The following is a 21,918-nucleotide window of genomic DNA, read 5'->3' as shown; positions in this document are numbered from 1 at the left end:
CGCCGGGCCTGGCCTCCGGGCCCGTGGGGCCTTAAAGACCCGCCGGCGGAGGGAGGGGCCGTGCAGGTGCACGGGAGGCCCCGGGGGAGCCAGGCGGAGGGCAGCGGTCGGCCGCCGGAGGTCAGAGGTCAGAGGTCAGGCCGGCGCCGGGGTGAGTACCGAGTCCAGGCACGGTTGGGGGGGTCCGCGGGACAGAGGGGAAACCCCTCCGGGACCGACGGTCGCCCACCGTCCCGCCACCCAGGGCAGGTTGGGCGGGAGGGCAGAGCGGGCCGGGGTCACCCGGCCGAAGCGCAGAACGCGGGTCGCGGGTTCACCCGGAAATGAGCGTGTCGGGACGCGTGCCCGCGGGGACCCTCTGGGCGCCGCACCCGGACTCTCAGACTCTGACGGCCAAGAGGGGGACCGGCGTGGAGTGATGCTGCACTGAACCATTCTCCCTCTCTCACCCGATCCCCCCGAGCCCAGCCGTCCACGCTCCCAGCCGGGTGCCACCCGTGGGTACGGAACAGGATCTCTCCGACCCCGGGACACGACCCCTCGCCCTTTCCGTACGCTACCAATGGGCACCCATTCCGGGTGTCTTAGAGTCGGGGCCGGGGGGGGGAGTCCAGCAAGCATCAACAGCAGCCAAAGAAGACACGGTTAGCCCCCGCGCTGCCAGCCGGATCGGAAAACCAACCGTGTGACTGTGGGCAAGTCGCTTAACTTCTCTGTGCCTCAGTGACCTCATCTGTAAAATGGGGATTAACTGTGAGCCTCACGGGGGACGACCCGATGACCCTGTATGATGATGTGGGTATTTGTTAAGCGCTTACTATGTGCCAAGCACTGTTCTAAGCGCTGGGGTAGACACGGGGGACTCAGGTTGTCCCACGTGGGGCTCACAGTCTTCATCCCCATTTTACAGATGAGGGAACTGAGGCCCAGAGAAGTGAAGTGACTCGCCCACAGTCACACAGCCGACAAGTGGCAGAGCTGGCATTCGAACTCATGAGCCCTGACTCCAAGGCCTGTGCTCTTTCCACTGAGCCACGCTGCTTCTCTACCCTAGCGCTTACAAGTACCATCACAGTTGCCCACAGTCGCCCAGCTGGCAAGTGGCAGAGCCGGGATTCGAACTCATGACCTCTGACTCCCAAGCCCGGGCTCTTTCCACTGAGCCACGCCGCTTCTCTGTATTTGTAAAGCCGCCGAACTAAGCGCGGGGGTAGATACGAGGTAATCAGGGTGGCTGGGGTAGATGGGGTCACTGAGGCACAGAGGTCCCCTCCCCTCCTCGTCTTCCTCTTTCTCCTCTTCCTCCTTCCCCTCCTTCTCTTTCTCTTCCTCGTCCTCTTCCTCTACCTCCTCTTTCCCCTCCTCCTCTTTCTCTTCTTTTCCCTCCTCCTTACTCTTCCTCCTCCCCTCCTTCCCCCCACCCTCCCCGTCCTCCTCCTCCCGCTCCTCTCCTCCTCCATTTCCTCCTCCTCCTCCTTTCCCTGCGGTTTAGGGGGGCCGAGCCCTATCGCACCCACGGGATCGTCCCAACGCGGCGGCCCCGGCACCCGAGGCCGGGGGTCCACCGAAGCCAAGGCGGGGTCCCAGGCCCACCCCCTCTGAGCCGGCCTGGACCGGACACCCCCGCCCAGGGGAGGCCGGCTCACCGTGCCCTCACCCCCCGAGAATGGGGCGGGGTGCGAGGGGCCGGGGGGAGAGCCGGGGGAAAAGGAGGGAGAGACGGAGCCAGGCTCCGGCCTCTCCCCTTTCCGGCCGTTCCTTTCCGGCCGGCCGCGCCCTCCTGCGGGACAAGCCGAGGGAAGGCCCGGGTGTGACCGGCCGGCCCTTGGCAGGGCGGCACCTCTGGGGTGTGGGTCCGACGGTGCTCCGGGAAACTGACCTCCCGCTAGGTTGGCTCCGAGTCGGTCACTCGGGCGGTCGATCGTATTTGCTGAGCGCTTACTGTGCGCGGAGCACCGGACTAAACGCTCGGGAAAGGACTGCAATAGACAGGAAACCGAGCTCCCGTTAGGTAGGCTATGAGTTGGTCCCTCGGTCAGTGGGTCGATCGTGTTTACTGAGCGTCTACTGTGTGCAGAGCACTGCACCGAGCCAGTCAGTCGATCGTATTTACTGAGCGTCTACCGTGTGCAGAGCACTGGACCGAGCCATTCGATCGTATTTACCGAGCGCTTACTGCGTTGCCGAGCACTGGACTAAACGCTTGGGACAGGAAACAGACAGAAAAGTGACCTCCCACTAGGTAGGCACCGATAGTCATTCGGTCAATCGTATTTACCGAGCGCTATGTGCCGAGCACCGTACTAAGCGCTTGGGAGAGGACAATATAGCAATAGAACGGGCACGTTCTCTTCCCACAAGGAGCTCACAGCCTAGAGGGGGAGGCGGACGTTAATAGAAATAAAGAAATGAGGGATGCGGACCTAAGCGGTGCGGGGCCGGGAGGGGGGATGAAGAAAGGGAGCGAGTCGGGGCGACGCGGAAGGGAGCGGGAGAAGAGGGGAGGAGGGCGCAGTCGGGGAAGGCCTCTGGGAGGAGGTGAGCCTTCAGTAAGACGGGGAGAGTCATTGTCCCGGGGGGACGACCCCTTCCGGGACAGGCCCAAGACCCCTTTTTTTAATGGTACTTGTAAAGCGCTTACTATGTGCCAGTCACCGTACTAAGCACTGGGGTAGATACGGATGGATCAGGTCGGACACAGTCCCTGTCCCACGTGGGGTTCGCAGTCTTAAGCCCCATTTTACAGAGGAGGGAACTGAGGCCCCGAGAAGCGAGGTGACTTTCCCCGGGTCTTTCTGTTAAAGGCAGAAAGAGGCCGGGGGCTGGGGGTCGCAGGGGACCCCACAGGGCACCCCCCGGACTAGTCTGGAATGGAGGGGAGAAGCGAAGAACCCCCCAACTCTCCAGAAGGGAAGACGCTGAGGGCTGCCCGTACCCGTCCTCAGTCTACCCCGCCACCCTCCTCCTCCTCGTCTTCTTCCTCCTCTTTTTTACGGTATTTCTTAAGTCCCGCCTACGTCGGTCCAAGCAGCAGGCGTGGGGAAGCACCCGAGATGGCGAAGGACGACGGGTCGGTCCGCTGCCTCCAAGGCCTGCTGGTGTTCGGGAACGTGGTCATCGCGGTGAGTGACGGGCGGCCCCGGGAGCCCCCGGCCCCCCTCGAGCGGTCGGGGGCTGACCTCCCAGGCCCGGTTGTCCGTCTCGTTGCCGGCAGATGAGCGGGCTGGCTCTGATGGCGGAGTGCATCTTCTTCGTGACGGACCCGTGGCGGCTGTACGGGCTGCTGGAAGCCACGGACAACGACGACGTCTTCGCCGCCGCCTGGATCGGAATCTTCACCGGCTTCTCCCTGTTCTGCCTGGCCGCCCTCGGCGTCGTGGCTGTCCTCAGGGCCGGCCGCAAGCTGCTCTTGGCGGTGAGAGGCCCACCCACGCCACTCCCTCCTCCTCCTCCTTCTCCTCCTAATCCTTCTCTTCTTCTCCTCCTTTCTCCACCTCTTCTCCTCCTCTTCCTCGACCTTTCTTCTCTTTTCTCCTGCTCCTTTCTCCACCTCTTCTCCTCTTCCTCCACCTCTTCTTCTTTTCTCCTCCTTTCTCCACTTCTTCTCGTCTTCCCCTTCTCTCCTCCTCCTTTCTCTTTTCTTTTCTCCTCCTCTGTCTCCTCCTTCTCCTCTTCATCCTCCTTTCTCCTTCTCCTCCTCTTCCTCCACCACTTCTCCTCCCCCTCCTTCTCTTCTCCATTTCTTGTCCTCTTTCTCTTCTCTTGTCCTTCCTTTTTCCTGCTCTTCCTCCTCCTTCTCCTCCTCTTTTTCCTGCTCTTCCTCCTCCTTCTCTTTTTCCTGATCTTCCTGCTCCTTCTCCTCTTTTTCCTGCTCTTCCTCCTCTTTTTCCTGATCTTCCTGCTCCTTCTCCTCTTTTTCCTGCTCTTCCTCCTCCTTCTCCTCCTCTTTTTCCTGCTCTTCCTCTTCTCCTCCTCCTCCTCCACCTCTGCTCCTCTTTCCCCTCCTCCTCGGCGGGCAGACGTTCCCAAGACGAGGCCGCCCAAACCAGGCCCTCCGGCTTGCAATCGTGATGGGCGGCAGGAGGGTCAGAGGACCGCCCTTCCCCCAGGCCGAGTCCTTTCGAGCGCTTAGTACAGTGCGCTGTACACAGTAAGCGCTCAACAAATAGCACGGACTGGTTGAGAACAGAGCGCCCACGCCAGCACGAGACCGCAGTCGTGTCGCGTACGTGAACACACGGCGCCGGTCGAGGCGGGAGGCCGCCTCGAGGGGGGAACCCGGCCCGGCCCCTTGTCGGTTGCGTGACCTCGGCCGAGTCCCTTCACTTCTCCGGGCCTCAGTTTCCTCATCCGTCAAATGGAGATGAAGACCGTGAGCCCCACGCGGGACAGGGACTGAGTCCAACCCGATGAGCTTGTATCTGCCCCAGGGCTTAGTCCGGGGCCCGGCACCCAGTAGGCGCTTCGCGGATACCACCTTCGTTATGCTCCGAGGGGAACGGCGGGTTCCCCCGTGTTTGTCTCTTCCAGTACCTCATCCCGACGTCTGTGGCGTAGGATTTTTGTGTCGTTTGCTTGTCCGGCGCCTCGTCGTGACCTCTGCGGCGTACGGGTCTGTTTTCTCATCTCTTCCAGTACCTCATCCTGATGTTCGTGGTGTACGCGTTCGAGATGGCGTCCTGCATCACGGCTGCCACACAGCAGGACTTTGTGAGTCTCCCGCTCTCCGCCGCCTCCTCCTTGCCGGGGCTGAGGCCCAGGGCAGGGAAGGTGATGATAATAATAATGATGGTATTTAAGCGCTTTTACTATGTGCCAAGCACTGTTCTAAGCGCTGGGGAGGATGCAAGGCGATCAGGGCGTCCCACCTGGGGCCCACAGTCTTCGTCCCCATTTGACAGAGGAGGTCACTGAGGCACAGAGAAGCGACCTGCCCAGAGTCACACAGCTGACAAGCGGCAAAGCCGGGATTAGAACCCACGACCTCCGACCCCCCAGCCCGGGCTCTCGCCACTGAGCCGCGCCGCTTCTCTAAGCAGCGTATCTTGAAGATATCAAAGCAGCGCGGCCCCGGCAGTCAGAAGGACCTGGGTTCTAATTCCGGCTTCGCCACATGTCTGCTGGGTGACCTTGGGCGAATCACTTCACTTCTCTGGGCCTCAGTTCCCTCATCTGTAAGATGGGGATGAGGACCGAGGGCCCCAAGTGGGACAGGGACCGTGTCCAACCCGATGAGCTTCTGTCTACCCCAGTGCTCAGAACGGTGCCTGGCACATAGTATGCACTTAGCAGATACCACAATTATCATTATACTGTGGTATGGTATAATCATAATACCTAATAATAGGGCATAAGATTAATGTAATAGTAATACTGCCACTTGCCCGCTATGAGATCTTGGGCAAGTCCCTTCCCTTCTCTGTGCCTCGGTTCCCTCATCTGTAAATGGGGATGAAGACTGTGAATCCCACACGGGACGGGGACCGTGTCCAACCTAATCAGCTTGTATCTACCCCAGCGTTTAGCACAGTGCCTGGCACATAGTAAGCGCTTAGCCGGTACCATTAAAAAATCACAATTAGGATGATTATTGTTAATAACAATTAGTCGGAGCTGGGGGGTGGGGAGGGGCTTCTCCTCCAGACGCCCCCCGAACAACCCTCTTGCTCTGTGGCCTAGTGGGTAGAGCCCGGGCCTGGGAGTCAGAAGGTCACGGGTTCTAATCCCGGCTCCGCCACTTCTCTGCTGCGCGATACCTCACTGCCCTCAGTTACTTCATCTGGAAAATGGGGATGGGGACCGTGAGCCCCACGTGGGACAGGCACCGTGTCCAACCTGACGACTCCAGTGCCTGGCCCACGGTAAGCGCTTAACAACTACTATCATAATTATCATCACCGTGATTATTATCCTGCCTTTTTTTGCCAACCCCACCCTCTGCAGTTCACGCCCAACCTCTTCCTGAGGCAGATGCTGGAAAGGTACCAGAACCAGAGCGGCCCGACCAACGACGACCAGTACAAGAACAAGAAGGTCACCGACACGTGGGATCGCCTCATGCTCCAGGTGGCCGCCGAGGGCCTCCGCCGTCCGGGGAGGGGGCGGCCGGGGGCGGCGGCCGGGCAGGGGCCGAGGCCGGCCGACCCTCCCGGCCCGGGGCCGCACCCGCCTCTCCTCCTCTACATTTCTAATCTGGAGAAGCAGCCTGGCTTGGCGGCTAGAGCCCGGGCCCGGGACTCAGAAGGTCATGAGTTCTAATCCTGGCTCCGCCGCTTATGAGCTGTGTGACTTTGGGCCAGTCGCTTCACTTCTCTGGGCCCCAGTTACCTCATCTGTGAAATGGGGATGAAGCCTGTGAGCCCCGTGTGGGACAACCTGATGGCCTCGCATCCTCCCCGGCGCTTAGCACAGTGCTTCGCACGTAATAAGCGCTTAACAAATGCCATTATTATTATTCCCTGGACCTCAGTGACCTCAGCTATAAAATGGGGATGAAGCCTGTGAGCCCCACGTGGGACAACCTGATGACCTCGTATCCTGCCCGGCGCTTAGAACAGTGCTCGGCACCGAGTGAGCGCTTAACAAATGCCATCGTCGTCCTCTGGGCCTCGGTGACCTCATCTGCGGGGATTGAGACTGTGAGCCCCACGTGGGACGGGGCCTGCGACCGGCCTGACTGGCTTGCATCCCCCCCGTGCGCTTATGGCACACAGAGTAACCAACACCGTGATCATCACCGTAAATTACAGCTATGTACGAATGGGCTGTGGCGCTCGGCCCTGTGTTGCGCACACAGTGAGCGCTCAATCGATACAAACGAATCCCCCATTTCTCTCCCGCCGCCCCGGCCCCATCGACAGGAAAAGTGCTGCGGAGTGAACGGCCCCTCGGACTGGCAGGACTACCACTCGGCCTTCCGCCGCACGCACCTGGACGCCGACTTCCCCTGGCCGCACCAGTGCTGCGCCCGGGACGGGCAGTACCGCCCGCTCAGCCTCGACGGGTGCAAGCTGGGGGTCGCCGACTACTATCACGAGGAGGTGAGAGGCCCGGCTCCCAGATTCCCAGCATCCCCCAGGGCGCGGGGTTCGGTCGGCGCTTACTACGCGCCGGACCCAAGGTGACGGGGTTGGACGCGGTCCCCGTCCCGCCGGGGGCTCGCGGGCTTTAATCCCCATTGGGCATCTGAGGGACCCGAGGCCTAGAGAATGAAGGTGATGAGCACGGGATCTGATAAGCGCCTGCTAGGTGGCAGGCGCTGTACTGAGCACCGGGGTGGATAGAAGCTAATCGGGCTGGATGCGGTCCCTTGTCCCACACGGGGCTCACGGTCTTAATCTCCATTTTGCCGAGGAGGGAACTGAGGCCCAGAGAACGACGACGACGACGGTAACGATTCCGGGATCTGTCGAGCGCTTACTAGGTGCCGGGCACCGTGCTAAGCGCTGGGGTAGAGCCGTCCCACGTGGGGCTCGCGCTCTTTAACCGCCATTTGACAGCAGAGGGAACTGAGGCCCGGGGAAGAACCACCGCGGTCATGACGATTTGATCTCCCCCCTCCTGCCCCAGGAAAAAGGGGACCACCCATCAGCACCCAGCCCGCCGACCTCTCCCTCAGACCATCCCGGGGGCTGGGGGTGGGCAGCCCCGCTGCTCTCTGACTCGGTTTCCCTCTCCCCCGGACCGACAGGGCTGTTACCAGCTGATCTCCGGCCCGCTGAACCGACAGGCCTGGGGCGTGGCCTGGTTTGGCTTCGCCATTCTCTGCTGGACGGTGAGCGTCCGGGCCGGGGCCGGGGGAAAGTGGGGGACGCCCTCGGGGAAGAAGGGGAGTAGAGGCTGAGGAACCGCCTCGGTGCCGACGGGCACGTCCAGCTCGAAGGGAAGGCCTCTTGGAGGAGACGGGCCTTCAGGGAGGTTTGGAAGCGGGGGAGAGTCGTCGTCCGTGGGATACGAGGAGGGACGGCGTTCCGGGCCGGAGGCGGGACGGGGGCGAGGGGTCGGCGGCGAGACGGAGGCCCGGGGAGGAGGTGGGCGTTAGAGGGGCGAAGTGTGCGGGCTTGGGTTGGAGTAGGAGAGCGGCGAGGGGAGGTCAGAGGGGGCGAGGGGATGGACTGAGAGAAGGATTGAGGGAGAGAGGAGGGAGCGAGGGGCAGGGAGATGGGGTGGGGGGTGAGGAGGAAGGGGGTGAACCAGGAAGGGGCAAAAGGGGCTGAGGAGATGGATGGGGGGCGGTTGAGAAGGGACTCCCGTGGCCGACTCGGGCCCTGGAGATGTCCATCCCCACGTTGCCTGGTCCGGCAGGGAACGTGTCTATTGTTGGACTGTCCTCTCCCGAGCGCTTTGTACACTGCTCCGCACATGGTAAGCGCTCAATAAATACCCATCGACCGACTCTTCTGTCCCCCTGCAGTTCTGCGTGCTCTTGGGCGTCATGTTCTACTGGAGCCGGATTGAGCCGTGAAGACCGGCAAGGGGGCCCGGACCGAGACCGTCCGGACAGCCGCCCCCCGCCTCCCCCAGTGACCCCCCCCAAACCCTCTCAAGCCCCGGGGCCGCTTTCGTCCCTAAAGGACTGTGGTATCTGTTAAGGCGCTTACTACGTGCCAGGCACCGTTCTAAGCTCTAGGGCAGTTACACGTTCATCAGGACGGACACTCGAAGCACTTTCTTTTTATGGTTTTTGTCAAGCGCTCGACTTAGATGAGCATAGTTTGGGCGCATCATCCGGGGAACTGAATCTCCGGACTGAGGCTGGGGAAAATCCCGGGAAAAGGTGGAAGAGGCAGCTGGGGGGGATAGAAACCATCACAGCGAGAAGGGAAGAACCACTAGCAGGGTGACGGATCGTGGTAGAAGCCGGACCTTCTGGAGAAAACACATCCACTGAGTCGCTATGAACCGGAAACGACTCGACGGCACTTAACGACAAGCGCTTACTATGTGCCAGGCACTGTTCTAAACGCTAGGATAGAGACACGCTCATCAGGTTGGGCGGGTGGAGCACTTCCTTTTTGTGGTATTTGTTCAGCGCTTACTATGTGCCAGGCACTGCTCTAAGCGCTGGGGTAGACACGAGTTCATCAGGTTGGACCCGGTCCCTGGCCCCCACGGGGTTCACGGTCTTCGTCCCCATTTTCCAGATGAGGGAACTGAGGCCCAGAGAAGTGACGTGAGTTGCCCAAGATCACACAGCAGACAAGCGGAGGAGGCGGGATTAGAATCCGTGACCCTTCCCCCCGGGTCCAAGCTCCCCGACCTCGCCGGGAACACCAAGAGGCCTCTGGCCCCTTTAACAGTCATAAGACGTCTGGACCCTCGATCCCTATTCCTAATAATAATGGCATTTGTTAAGCGCTTACTATGCGTCAAGCACTGTTCTAAGCGCTGGGGTAGATACCAGATCATCAGGTTGGACACCGACCCCCGTCCCACATGGGGCTCAAAGTCTTCATCCCCACTTGACAGAAGGGGGAACTGAGGCCTAGAGAAGTGAAGCGACTCGCCCCAAGTCACGCAGCGGACACGTGCCGGAGCCGGGATTAGAACCCAGGTCCTCGTGACTCCCCGGCCCGGGCTCTACCCATTAGGCCACGCTGCTTCTCATCTTCCTGGGACTCGGCGGGGGGGCGATCGGGTCGGAGAGACCGACGGGGTCCGGCCTGTCCTGACGCAAGCCTCGCCCCGGCCGGGGCCTACCCGCCCACCCACCCTGCCTCCGCGCAACCTCTGACCCTCCCTGCCGCTTCCCCGGGGCCTCGGGTCGCGCGCTCGGCCGACCGCGGAGGAAGCGGTGGCCGCCACGGTGCGGGTGACCGGCTTTATTGTCCCGATCCTTGCCGGCCGCTGACGCCGGCCACTAAACGCCAGCCGCTATCTCAGCGGGCCCTCGACGCCGACCCGGGCCCGGGGGTGGGCGGGAGCCGGACCGGTTCTCCCCCGCTTGACGGAGGAGGAGACCGAGGCCCGGAGGGGCCGGGGGGGGCCGGAGGGAGGGACCTCCGGGGGCCGCCCGGCTCGCTGCCCGGGGGCGGGCCGACGGCCGTGAGGCCCGAGCCGGTCAGAGCGGGGGTCAGAGCCGGGGCCCGGGCCGGTCGGCGTCCGCCCCCCGAGGGGTGAGGTGGGCGAGCCTTCCGGCCGCCCGAGGGGTCTCGGGCGAACCCCGGAGCCATTCCCAGGGCGGCGGCCCCGGGCCTCGGTGGATTCCCCCTCGAGGGAGCCAGGATGGAGAGTCGGGGGGCTTCCCGAGCGGCCCCGCCCCCCGCGACGTTCCCGGCCGACGACAAGACGTTCCGCCGGCGGCGGCGGCCCGGCCGGGACCCCGCCCGCCGGGCTCGGGCCGGGAGAGGGGGACGCTCCCGGCTTCCTAGGAGCCCGGGGGGAAGGCCACGGTCACGTTGGTGAACAGAGGCGCGTGGTCCAGGGCCAGCAGCTGGTAGGAGCACGAGTTCAGCCCGTCCGTCTTCCAGACGCGGCCCACCTGGTTCAGGAGCTTCATCCTGGGAGGGGAGGGGGTGACCCGGGGGGGGGGTCCGGTTCGGGCCCACGGCCGGACTGGCAGAGACCGGCCGGCGGCGCCCCGGGGGGGGATCGCTGTCGGCTGAGCGCCTGCCCCCCGGACGCCGCACACCGTGCTAAGCGCTCGGGGCAGTCCTCGGAAACGGCCCAGCAGGAGGCTGGGTTGCCCCCGGCCGGACGGGAGGCCGCCAGTGATTGGTAAACTGAGGCACGCCCCGAGCAGATTTCGGACGGCGGGAGCGGTTGAGGGAACGGGACGAGGGCTCGTGGCCGGGGGACCGTGGAGGTGCAGCCGATAATAACGATAACAACGGCAATAACCGTGCCGTGCGTTAAGCGCTTACTACGTACTCAGCGCTGCGGTGGATACGAGCAAATCGGGTGGGACCCAGTCCCCGTCCCACGTGGGGGCTCGGTCTTCCACCCCATTTTACAGATGAGGGAACTGAGGCCCAGAGAAGTGACTTGTCCAAGGTCACCCAGCAGACGGGTGGCGGACTGGCGGGATCGGGACCCGGGTCCTTCTGACTCCCAGGCCCGGGCTCTACCCACTGGGCCACGCTGCTTCAATGCCCGCACGCTAGGCACAGAACCCGGGGGGCGGAACCCAGCCCCCGGGGCCCGCCCTCCCAACTGCGTCTGCGGACCCCGGGTCCCCGACGGGCGGCGGGAGGGGTCCCCTACACTCACCTCCCCGCGTTCTCCTCGTTGCCCTTGTCCCGGGTGTGGAAGATCATGGTGTAGCGGGCCACGTCGGGCGACGGCCGTGTAATCTGCATCTTCTGCAGCTCCACCCTGCGGGGACGGGGAGACCCAGGCCGCCGCCCACCGGCTAACCCCGTCCCCCGGCGGACCTCCCACCACCGGGGCCGCTCCCGGCCGGCCTCTCGTTATCCCGCGGAGCCCCCCCCGCGGAAGGTACTGAGCGCCACCCCAGGGACGGAGCGCTGAGCTAAGTGTCCTTTCCCCGCAACGTCTTCCCTCGGATGTGGACAGACGGGTGGTGTCCCCTCCTCCCGGACTGTAAACTCGTGGTGGGCTTATGGTCCTCCCCAAAGCGCTTAGTCCAGGGCTCTGCACACAGTAAGCGCTCAATAAATACGCTCGAACGAACGGATGATTCCGGTCGGTTCCTCTGGCGGGACCGCCTGGGCCCGTCCGGGCCGAGGGAGACCCCTCACCCCCACCCCGAGGGAGGACCCCCCGGCCCCCCGAACCGGGCCCCGGGAGCTCACCTGATCCTGAGATCATCATCTTCTCCCCCCCAGCCCCAGTAATTGTTGGAGAATCCGTTCACGCGGGCAAACTGGTCCCGGGTCAGGGCGGTGACGCCCCCGAAGTAGCCTTGGTAGCGAAGCCTGAAGCCGGGGAGCGGAGGCGGAAGGCGGGGTGGGGGACGCAGCCCCGAGAGGGACAGATGGGGAGACACAAGGCGGAAGAGCTTTAGGGCGAAACCTATTCATCAGTCAGTAGATCATATTTACCCAGCACTTACTGGGGACAGAACAAAGTACTAAGTGCCTGGGAGACGACAATATAACAATAAACTGACACATTTCCCGCCCACAGTGAGCTGATAGTCGAGGTGGGGAGACAGACGGGATTAGAAAGAAAGAAATGGCGGGTGTGGATCTAAGCGGCAAAAGGGGTCGAGTCAGGGTGACGCAGAAGGGAGTGGGAGAAGAAGAAAGGGGGGGCTTAGTCAGGGAAGGCCTCTTGGAGGAGACGGGCTTCCAATAAGGATCATCCCCAACGAGGAACTAGGAAATATCGTCGACTTTATGGGAGACGGGGAAAGGGAGGGGGGGGAGAGAGAGAGGAGAATAAGAGGAGCGGGGGAGAAAGAGAAGGGATAAAAGGAGAGAGGAAGGGGAGGAGGAGAGGAGGGAGAGGAGGAGAAAAAGGAGAGAGGGGAAAAGAAGATGGGGAAGAGGGGGAGAAAGAGAAGGGGAAAAGAAGAGAGGGGTAAAACAGGAGAAGGAGAAAGAAGAGGGGGGATAAGAAGATGGGGAGAGAAGGAGAGGTGGAGAAAGAGGGGGGAAAAGAAGAGGGCGTACAACTGGAGAGAGGAAAAGAAGGGGGGAAAGAAGAAGGGAGGGGAGGGGAGGAGGGGGAGAATGAGGGGGGAAGAGTGGGATAGTGGGATAGAGCGGGGGGGGGGGAGAGGGGAGGAGAGGAGAGAGGAAAAACAAGAGGGATAGAACAGGAGGGGGGAGAGAGGGGAAAAGAAGAGGGGGAGAGCAGGGAAGGGGGGAGAAAGAGGGAGAAAAAAGAGGGGGAAGAGCAGGAAGGGCGCGGAAAAGAAGACGGGGAGAGCAGAAAAGGGGGAGAAAGAGAGGGGAAAAGAAGAGGGGGGAGAAAGAGAAGGGAAGAAAAAGAGAGGGAAAGCCAGAGAGGGGGAAAAGAAGAGAGGGGGAGAATAGGAGAGGGGCAGAAAGAGGAGAGGGAAAGAGAGCAGGAGAGGGGCAGGAAGAGGAGAAAAGAGGAAGGGGGAGAGCAGGAGACGGGCAGAAAGAGAGGGGGAAAAGGAGGAGAGGGAGAGAAAGAGAAGGGGAGAAAGAGAAGGGAAAGCCGGCGAGGGGTGAGGGGGAGAGGGGGAGAAGGGGGCCGGAGGCCGGTCCCGGAGCGGTGGCCGTCGGCGCCGGGGCCCTACCTGTAGCCGGTGCTGTTCCTGCCGACCACCAGGTGCCGGGGCTGGGGGCCGCAGGAGTAGACGTTGTGGTCGTTCTCGGGCACCAGGTCGACGTCGTGGAAGACGAAGCAGTCCCAGGGACGCTCCCTCAGGGCCTGCAGGTAGCCCGCGTTCAGCAGCCGGGCTCGGTTGAACTTGCCGCTCCCGGCCTGCCGGGGGGCAACCGAGGCGGGGCGGTCAGCCCGGGCTCGGCCGGGGGGACCCCCCCCGGCCTCCCCGACCCCCGGCCCCAGACCTGGTGGACGACGTAGAGGCCGTAGTCCAGCTGCTGCCTCTGCAGGAAGGGGTGCAGGGTGGCCAGGAGGTAGAGGAGGTGGCGTTCGCGGGCGCGGTGGGGGACGAGGACGGCCACGCTCTGGGAGGCCCGGCATTCGGGGGGCCGGTGGCGGCCGCCCGGCCGGACCCCGGGGTTGTCTCGGCGCACGTCGTCCCACGTGAGCGACGGCGGGAAGGCCAGCCGGTCGGCGCCCTCTGCCCCGCGACCCGGACAAAACGGCGACCGTCGGAGACCGTCCCCCGGGATGTACGGAGGGAGTCGGGGGGTGGATTCATTCGCTCGTTCTTTCATTCGATCGTATCTACTGAGCGCTTACTATGCGCAGAGCACGGTACTAAGCGCTTGGGAGAGGACCACACGGCGATAACGTAGAGCCCGGGCTCGCCCTCGCCCCGGAAGCGGGGAGATTCTCCGAGCCGACCGGTTCGCCCCCCGATCGGTTCGCCTACGGGACGCCCCGTTGGGCCGGCGGCTGTGAGGGGAGCGACTCTCGGCCCCCTCCCTCCCGCGTCCTCGCTCACACACGTGCCCCTCACAAACGCACCCGACGGGGCGGGAGGAACTTACTCAGGTGCGGGGAGCGGGCCGGGCAAGGAGCCAGGCCCGCCTGGGTCCGGGGAGCGACGAGGGCCTGAGTCCGGGTCCCGTCCCGTCCGGGCGTGGTGGCCGGGCGGAGGTCCCCCAGAGGCCTGGGGGGCGGCGGGGCGGCCCCGGGGGCTCCCCGGAGGTAGCCGGAGGCGGCCCAGCCCGCGCCCAGGACGCCCGACGCCAGGAGCAGCAGCAGGCGGAAGCGGGAGGGCAGCGGGGGCCGGGTCCCCGTCGGGCCGGGGCCCATGGCCGCAGGGACGGACGGACGGGCCTCACCACCCGGCTCGGGAGCTCTGTCCGGGGAGCGTCCGTCCCCCCGCCGCCCGGGGCCCGGGCCGCCTCATGATCCGCCGCGGGGCCGGAGCTGGCGTCCTTCGCGCTCGGCCGCAACCCGGAACCTTCCGGAGGCAATGGGGAGAGAGGGGCCGGTCTCCCGCGGGCCTCGTCTCCGAGGAGCCCGCACGGGGGTGGATAAGGCACCGCGTAGACGCCGCCCGGAGGGGCGGAGGCAGGAGGAGGCAGGGCACTGGACTCTTACGAACACCCGGTGATGATAAAAATTAATAACGACCACCGCTGTGATATCTGTTAAGGGCTTACTATGCGCCAGGCACTGTTCTAAGCGCTGGGGTGGATACAATCTGGTCAGGTTGGTTAGCAGCATGGCCTGGTGGCAAGGGCCCGGGCTTGGGGGTCAGAGGGACCCGGGTTCTGATCGCCGCTCCAGCCACTAGCCTGCTGTGGGGCCTGGGGCAAGCCACTTCGCTTCTCGGGGCTTCGGCTCCCTCGTTTGGAAAACGGGGGTGAGGTCCGTGAGCCCCGCGGGGGACAGAGGTCGTGTCCGACCTGATGAGCTTCTATCCGCCCCAGGACTTGGAACGGCGCTTGGCACAGAGTAAGCGCTTAACGAATCACTATTATTGGATCAGACCTAGTCCCCGTCCCACAGGGGGCTCAAGGCCTTCATCCCCGTTTTACAGACGAGGGAACTGAGGCCCGGAGAAGTGACGGGTCTTGCCCGAACTCACCCAACAGACAAGGGGTGGAGCCCGGATGAGAACCCAGGTCCTTCTGACCCCCAGCCCCGGGCTCCAGCCATTAGCCATGCCGCTTCTCCTCAAAGCTGGGTAGGGGTCACGCAGCCCAGGGGTGTTCAGTCCCCTCCCCTCAGCACTCTGCTCATTTGTATTTATTTTTATGACCCTATTTATTTTGTTAATGAGGTGTCCATCCCCTTCATTCTACTTATCGTGATTAAGTCACCTTGTTTTTGTCCCCTCCGTCCCCCCGATTAGACCGTAAGCCCGCCAACGGGCAGGGATCGTCTCTATCTGTTGCCAAATTGTCCATTCCAAGCGCTTAGTCCAGTGCTCTGCACATAGGAAGCGCTCAATAAATACTATTGAATGAATGAAGAGCCCCGAGTCCAGGACTGAAAGCCCCTGGCCTGCGGCAAGACCTGGCCCAGTCACTTTACTTCTCTGGGCCTCGGTTTCGTCACCTGCAAAATGGAGATAAGCTCCCTGCCCTCAGACTGGAAGTCCTGGGTGACCCAAGGACTGTGTCTTATAATGATAATAATAATTCTAATTCTAATAACGGTATTTGTTAAGCGCTTCCTATGTGCCAAGCCCTCTTCTAAGCGCTGGGGGAGAGTCAAGCTAATGGGGTTGGACACGGTCCCTGTCCCACCTGGGGCTCCCAGTCTTCATCCCCACTTTACAGAGGAGGAAACTGAGGCCCAGAGAAGTGAAGTGACTCGCCCGAGGTCACCCAGCAGACAAGCGGCGGAGCTGGGATTCAATTTATCACTATGTGCCGAGCACTGTACTAAGCACCGGGGTAGGTACAAGATCATCAGGTTGGACACGGCCCCTTCACCCCCGCATTTTTCTGATCGCCTCGCATCTACCCCAGTGCTTAGCGCGGTGCCTGGCTCAAAGTAAGCGCCTAACAACTAGGGCAATTATTAGTAAGCGTCATAGAGTAGCTTGGGTTTACTTAGTATGTGGTTATCTCCTCTTTTTTAGCTTTTATAATGGTATTTGTTAAGCACTAGGTGCCAGGCCGCCGGGGTAGACACAGGCTAATCGGGTTGGACGCGGTCCCCGTCCGGTCCCCGTCCCCCGTGGGGCTCATCCCCGCCTGACAGAACCGAAGCGACTCGCCCAAGGTCACCCAGCAGACAAGCGGCGGAGGCGGGATCAGAACCCAGCGCCTTCCCTCGCCCCTCCTGATTCCGGCCATGGGTGTATTGACAAAGCCGTGGCTGAGAGGAAAGGGCAGCAGGAAACCGAATTTAGAAGCCGTCGGGGCTTGGCGGCAAGAACACGGGACACCCTTTGCTCTCCATCCAAACTGCTGCCCAACTGTACGTTCCGAGCGCTCGGCACAGTGCTCTGCACATAGTAAGCGCTCAATATATACTCCTGAATGAATGAATGAATGAATGCGCTACCTCGTTAATAGAGTCCTACCCCTCCCGGCTGACCTCCCGGCCTCTCCCCACTCCAGTCGGGACTCGGCTCCGCCGTCGTGATCATTTCTTACAAAAGCGCTCGGTTCACGTCTCCCCAGTCCTCGGGACCCTCCAGCGGTCGCCCATCCACCTCGGCATCAAACGGAAAGTCCTCACCGTCTCGGTTTTAAAGGCTGGGCCCCCCCCCCGTCGCCCCCCACCTCTCCTCGCCGACCGTCTACTGCAGCCCGGCCCGCCCGCTCCGCTCCTCTAATGCCAACCCGCTCGCCGCACCCTGATGTCGCCTCCCTGGCCGCCAACCCCTGGCCCGCATCCTGCCTCTGGCCTGGCACGCCCTCCCTCCTCCTAACCCGGCTCTGCCCCTTGTCAGCTGGGTGACTGTGGGCGAGTCACTTCACTTCTCTGCGCCTCAGTGACCTCATCTGGAAAATGGGGATTAACTGTGAGCTTCATGTGGGACGACCTGTATCTCCCAGCGCTTAGAACAGTGCTCGGCACATAGTAAGCCCTTAACAAATACCAACATTATTATTATTATTATTATATCCCAGACAACCACTCTCCCCTGCCTTCAAAGCCTTACCGAAGGCCCACCTCCTCCCCGAGGCCTTCCCTGACTGCACCCTCCTTTCCTCTTTTCCCGCTCCCTTCTGCATCGCCCGGACTGGCTCCCTTTATTCATTCTCCGCTCCCAGCCCCGCACCGCTTGCGTCCGGCTCTCTCATTTATTTATTTCTATTCCTATCTGTCTCCCCGCCTCTAGATTGTCAGCTGCTGGTGGGCAGGGAATGGGTCTGTTCTACTGTTCCAGTGTCCTCTCCCAAGCGCTTCCCAAAGGGGTTGGGGGGGAGGGGAAAGAGGGGGAAGGGAAAGGGAAGAAGGAGAAATGGAGAAAGGGGAGAAGGGGAAAAAGGGGAGGAAGGGGAAAGGGGAGATGGAGAAGGAGAGATGGGGAAAGGGAAGAGGAGGAGGAAGGGGAGGAGAAGGAGAGATGGGAGAAGGGGAAGGAGAAATGGGGAAAGGAGAGAAGGGGAAGAAGGGAAAAGGGAAGAAGGGGAGAAGGGGAGGAAGGGGAAGGAGAGATGGGCAAAGGGGAAGGGGAAAGGGGAGACGAGGGAAGGGAATAATAATAATAATGTTGGTATTTGTTAAGCGCTTCCTATGTGCAGAGCACCGTTCTAAGCGCTGGGGTAGACACAGGGGAATCGGGTTGTCCCACGTGGGGCTCACAGTCTTAATCCCCATTTTACAGATGAGGGAACCGAGGCCCAGAGAAGTGAAGTGACTCGCCCCCAGTCACACAGCTGACAAGTGGCAGAGCCGGGATTCGAACCCATGACCTCTGACTCCAAAGCCCGTTCTCTTTCCACTGAGCCACGCGGCTTCTCAGGGAAGAAAGGGAAGAATGGGAAGAAGGGAAAGGGGAGGAAGGGGAAAGGAAGATGGCAAGAAGAGAAGGGAAAAGGAGAGACTGGGAGAAGGGGAGGAAGGGGAAGGAGAGATGGGCGAAGGGAAGGGGGAAAGGGGAGACAGGGGAAGGGAAGGGGAAGGGGAGGAAGGGGTGGAAGGGGAAGGAGAGACGGGGGAAGGGAAGAAAGGGAAGAAGAGAAAGAAGGGAAAGGGGAGAAGGGGAAGAAGGGGAAAGGGAAGATGGGAAGAAGAGAAGGGAAAAGGAGAGACCGGGAGAAGGGGAGGAAGGGAAAGGAGAGATGGGCGAAGGGGAGACGGGGAGGGGAAGAAAGGGAAGAGGAGGAAGAAGGGGAAAGGGGAGGCAGAGGAAAGGGGAGACGGGGAGAAGAGAAAGGAAAAGGGGAAGAAGAAATGGGGAAAGGAGAGACCGGGAGAAGGGGAGGAAGGAAAAGAAAGGGAAAGGGGAGAAGGGGAAGAAGGCGAAAGGGGGGACGGGGAAGGGGTGATGGGGAGAGGGGAGAAGAAGAAGAAGAAGAAGGGGAGAAAGGGGAGACGGGAAGAAGAGAGGCGGAAAGGGAAAGAGAAATGGGGAAAGGAGAGACCGGGAGAAGGCGAGCAAAGGGGAGAAGGGGAAGGAAGAGGGAGAAGTTCGATGGACGTTTGCAGTGCAGAGCGCGGAGCACTGGACTAAGCGCTCGGGAGAGTTGGGTGGCACAATAAAAGGGCCCCAGCCCGGGGGGAGGGGGGGGTTGCGGGGCCCTCCGCTTCCGCCGCCCCCCATCAGCCGCCCGGTTTCCATAGCAACGGGGCAGCGGCCGCCTCCCCGCCCTCCCCCGCCCCGGACGGACGGACGGACGGACGGACGCACTCACCGCCACGATCGACGACGCCGGGCCCGGGGGGCGGGGCCGGGAGAGGGAGGCCACGCCCCTTCCGCTCTCTCGTCCACTCGGAGCGCGGGCCCCGCCCGCGCGTCATAAGCCCCGCCTCTCTCCCCGAAGGCCCCGCCCACACCATACGTCACAGACCCCGCCCACACGGCATAAGCCCCGCCCCCGGCGCGCCGGCCCGCTCCTCACGGGCCCCGCCCACGCGCCTCAGGCCCCGCCCCTCCCCTCACAGGCCCCGCCCATCCCATACGTCACCGTCCCCGCGCACGTCCCGCCCATCGGCTCACAAGCCCCGCCCACCCAAACGTCACCGGCCCCGCCCCATCGCCGCGCAGGCCCCTCCCCTCACGGGCCCCGCTCAGACGTCACGGGCCCCGCCCACCCGTCACGTCATCGCCCCGACCCTCAACGCGCATGCCCCGCCCGTGGCCTGGCAGACCACGCCCACCGCAGACGTCACCGGCCCCGCCCCTCCGGGCCCCGCCCCCTGCTCCTCTCCCCCTCCCCCCGGGGTGGGTCGAAGCGCTTCGCCCAGGGTCTGCACATGCCCCCTGCCCTTCTTTACGTTTAGCCTCCAATCAACCGCTCAATCAATCCCTCTTTCGATCGTATTTGTCGAGCGCTTACTGGGCGCAAAGCACTGTACTAAGCGCTGGCGTACTGATTGCGCGCTTCCTGGGCGCAGAACACTGTACTAAACGCTGGCGCGCTTATTGAGCGCTCACTGGGTGCAGAGCACTGTCCTAAGCGCTCGGGAGAGGACGCTAGAACGGATTAACACCTTGGTTTTCTACGGCGCTTTTATTCCCAAATCGTTCGCACATGAATTAGTTCATTCCAGCCCTCACAACGACCCCGTGAGGTAGAGAAAGCAGCTATTATCATTATTAATAATAATAATGATAAATAACGTTGGTGTTTGTTAAGCGCTTACTATGTGCAGAGCGCCGTTCTAAGCGCTGGGGGAGATCCAGGGTCATCAGGTGGTCCCCCGTGAGGCTCCCGGGCTTCATCCCCATTTTCCAGATGAGGGAACTGAGGCCCAGAGCAGTGAAGTGATTTGCCCTCAGTCACCCAGCTGACAAGTGGTGGAGCCGGGATTCGAACCCAGGACCTCTGACTCCCCAGCCCGGGCTCTCTCCACTGAGCCACGCTGCTTCTCTAAGGTATTTGTTGAGTGCTTACTATGTGCCAGGCACTGTACTGGACGCTGAGGTGGATACAAGCAAATCGGGTTGGACACGGTCCCATGTAGAGCTCACAGTCTCCACCCCCATTTGACAGATGAGGGAACTGAGGCCCAGAGAAGCGAAGCGACTTGCCCGAGGTCACACAGCTGACAAGTGGCAGAGGCAGGATTAGAACCCATGACCATATTATCATCCCCATTCTACGCACGGGGAAACTGAGGTGCAGAGCGGTTAAGCGATTCACCCACCAGCATCACACAAGCAGGATTCGAACTCAGGTTCTCGGGCCCCTAGACCGGCATTTTGGCACCGCTTCTTCTACAAGCTGCTCCCCGATTGTGTCCGTTACATGTTTCCGGGGTCCTCTCCCAAGCGCCTAGTAGAAGCAGCGTGGCTCAGTGGCAAGAGCCCGGGCTGGGGAGTCAGAGGTCATGGGTTCGAATCCCCGCTCTGCCACTTGTCAGCTGGGTGACTGTGGGCAAGTCACTTCCCTTCTCTGGACCTCAGTGACCTCATCTGCAAAATGGGGATGAAGCCGGTCAGCCTCACGGGGGACAACCTGATGACCTTGTATCTCCCCCAGCGCTTAGAACAGTGCTCTGCACAGAGTGAGCGCTTAACAAATACCGACATCATTACCACAGTTCCTCGCCCACAGGAAGCGCTCAGTAAATTCGATCGAAGGCCCTATGGTTTGGACTTCTTCCAAAGCTCGCTGTGGGCAGGGAATGCGTCAGTTTGTCGCTGGGTTGGACTCTCCCAAGCGCTTAGCGGAGTGCCCTGCGCACAGGAAGCGCTCGATAAATACGATGGACTGACTGTCTCGTCCGCTGTGCGATCTTTTGCCCAACCCCCGGTAGGTAGGGAGGAGTTGGGCACGTAGTAAGCGCCCAACAAATACCACAATTATCAGGGACCTTCCCACTAGATGTCAACCTACGCGGGGAGATGGGAAAGTTGCCAGCGCTGCCGTTATCGCCCGCTCCCCGTGCCTTGTGGTCCGGGGCAAAATAATGGGGCAAAACGGGGCGGACGGGGGCATCTGGGGTGGGGGGGAGGCGTTGGAAGAAGGTGCCCCCGTTGGGGGGTGGGAGGAGGAAAAGGGCCCGAGCCGGTTTGTGTGTGAGGGAGTGTGAGAATGCGGGTGTGGGAGGGAATGAGAAGTTTTGTGTGTGTGTCTAAGAGGGCTGTGAGAGTGTGAGAATGTGTGGGGGTGTGTTTCGGGGGTGGGTGAGTGTCTACGGGGAGGGAAAGTTTGGTTATGGGAAGGGAAGTGGAAAGATAGAGTAGGAGAGAAGGGAAAAACAAATAAAGGAGAGAGCGAGAAAAGAATTTCTCCCGTTTCGCTTGGCCAGGCCCCGTCTGCCCGTTCGGAGCCGCTCCCTCACCGGGGGATAACGGCGGGGAGTGGGGGGCAGTCAGGGTCTCTCTGGCCTGGAGACCGCCCCTGACGGGTCAGGCCCCGGGGCCGAGGACGCCCACCGGGGCCGGAGGATCGTCGAAATCCGACCTGTCGGTCGTTCAAGCCGTCAGTCACAGGAAACAACTTCTCCGGGCCTCAGTTTCCTCACGTTCTCCCTCGTGCAAGCGGTCAGTCACAGGAAACAACTTCACCGGGCCTCGGTTTCCTCACGTTCTCCCTCGTTCAGGTTGTCATAGGAAACAACTTCTCCGGGCCTCGGTTTCCTCACGTTCTCCCTCGTTCAAGTTGTCATAGGAAACAACTTCTCCGGGCCTCGGTTTCCTCACGTTCTCCCTCGTTCAAGCGGTCAGTCATAGGAAACAACTTCTCCGGGCCTCGGTTTCCTCACGTTCTCCCTCGTTCAAACGGTCAGTCATAGAAAACAACTTCTCCGGGCCTCAGTTTCCTCATG

At 61.9% G+C, this 21,918-nt stretch overlaps 2 protein-coding genes across 4 annotated transcripts in view; one reads left to right on the top strand and one right to left on the bottom strand.

Moving 5' to 3' along the window:
- The first annotated feature begins 45 nt into the window (after window positions 1-45).
- UPK1B (uroplakin 1B) lies at window positions 46-9,103 on the top strand. Of its 3 annotated transcripts, none has more exons than XM_039914377.1 (8): window positions 46-151; window positions 3,032-3,122; window positions 3,215-3,415; window positions 4,636-4,710; window positions 5,944-6,066; window positions 6,861-7,040; window positions 7,691-7,774; window positions 8,414-9,103. In XM_039914377.1, the coding sequence occupies exons 2-8, from the start codon at window positions 3,054-3,056 to the stop codon at window positions 8,462-8,464; spliced, it is 783 nt and encodes a 260-aa protein (XP_039770311.1). In that variant the 5' UTR covers window positions 46-151; window positions 3,032-3,053; the 3' UTR covers window positions 8,465-9,103. The 3 variants fall into 3 exon arrangements, with proteins under 3 accessions (XP_039770311.1, XP_039770310.1, XP_028937135.1); XM_039914376.1 differs by having other exon boundaries at window positions 47-151; window positions 3,008-3,122; XM_029081302.2 differs by lacking the exon at window positions 46-151 and having other exon boundaries at window positions 2,750-3,122.
- Window positions 9,104-9,806: 703 nt separating this feature from the next.
- Window positions 9,807-21,918, bottom strand: part of B4GALT4 (beta-1,4-galactosyltransferase 4) — an 18,287-nt gene continuing 6,175 nt past the window's right edge. The window contains exons 2-7 of the mRNA XM_029081300.2: window positions 14,055-14,473; window positions 13,446-13,681; window positions 13,172-13,359; window positions 11,754-11,876; window positions 11,209-11,313; window positions 9,807-10,499 (exon numbers count right to left, since the gene is read on the bottom strand). Of these exons, the coding sequence (XP_028937133.1) occupies window positions 10,367-10,499; window positions 11,209-11,313; window positions 11,754-11,876; window positions 13,172-13,359; window positions 13,446-13,681; window positions 14,055-14,322 (1,053 nt within the window). The 5' untranslated portion in view covers window positions 14,323-14,473 and the 3' untranslated portion in view covers window positions 9,807-10,366. The remainder of the gene's footprint in view (window positions 10,500-11,208; window positions 11,314-11,753; window positions 11,877-13,171; window positions 13,360-13,445; window positions 13,682-14,054; window positions 14,474-21,918) is intronic.

This window comes from Ornithorhynchus anatinus, chromosome 16 (assembly GCF_004115215.2).
Source record: "Ornithorhynchus anatinus isolate Pmale09 chromosome 16, mOrnAna1.pri.v4, whole genome shotgun sequence".
NCBI classification, from domain to species: Eukaryota; Metazoa; Chordata; class Mammalia; order Monotremata; family Ornithorhynchidae; genus Ornithorhynchus; species Ornithorhynchus anatinus.
This window is presented reverse-complemented; position numbering and strand designations above follow the sequence as displayed.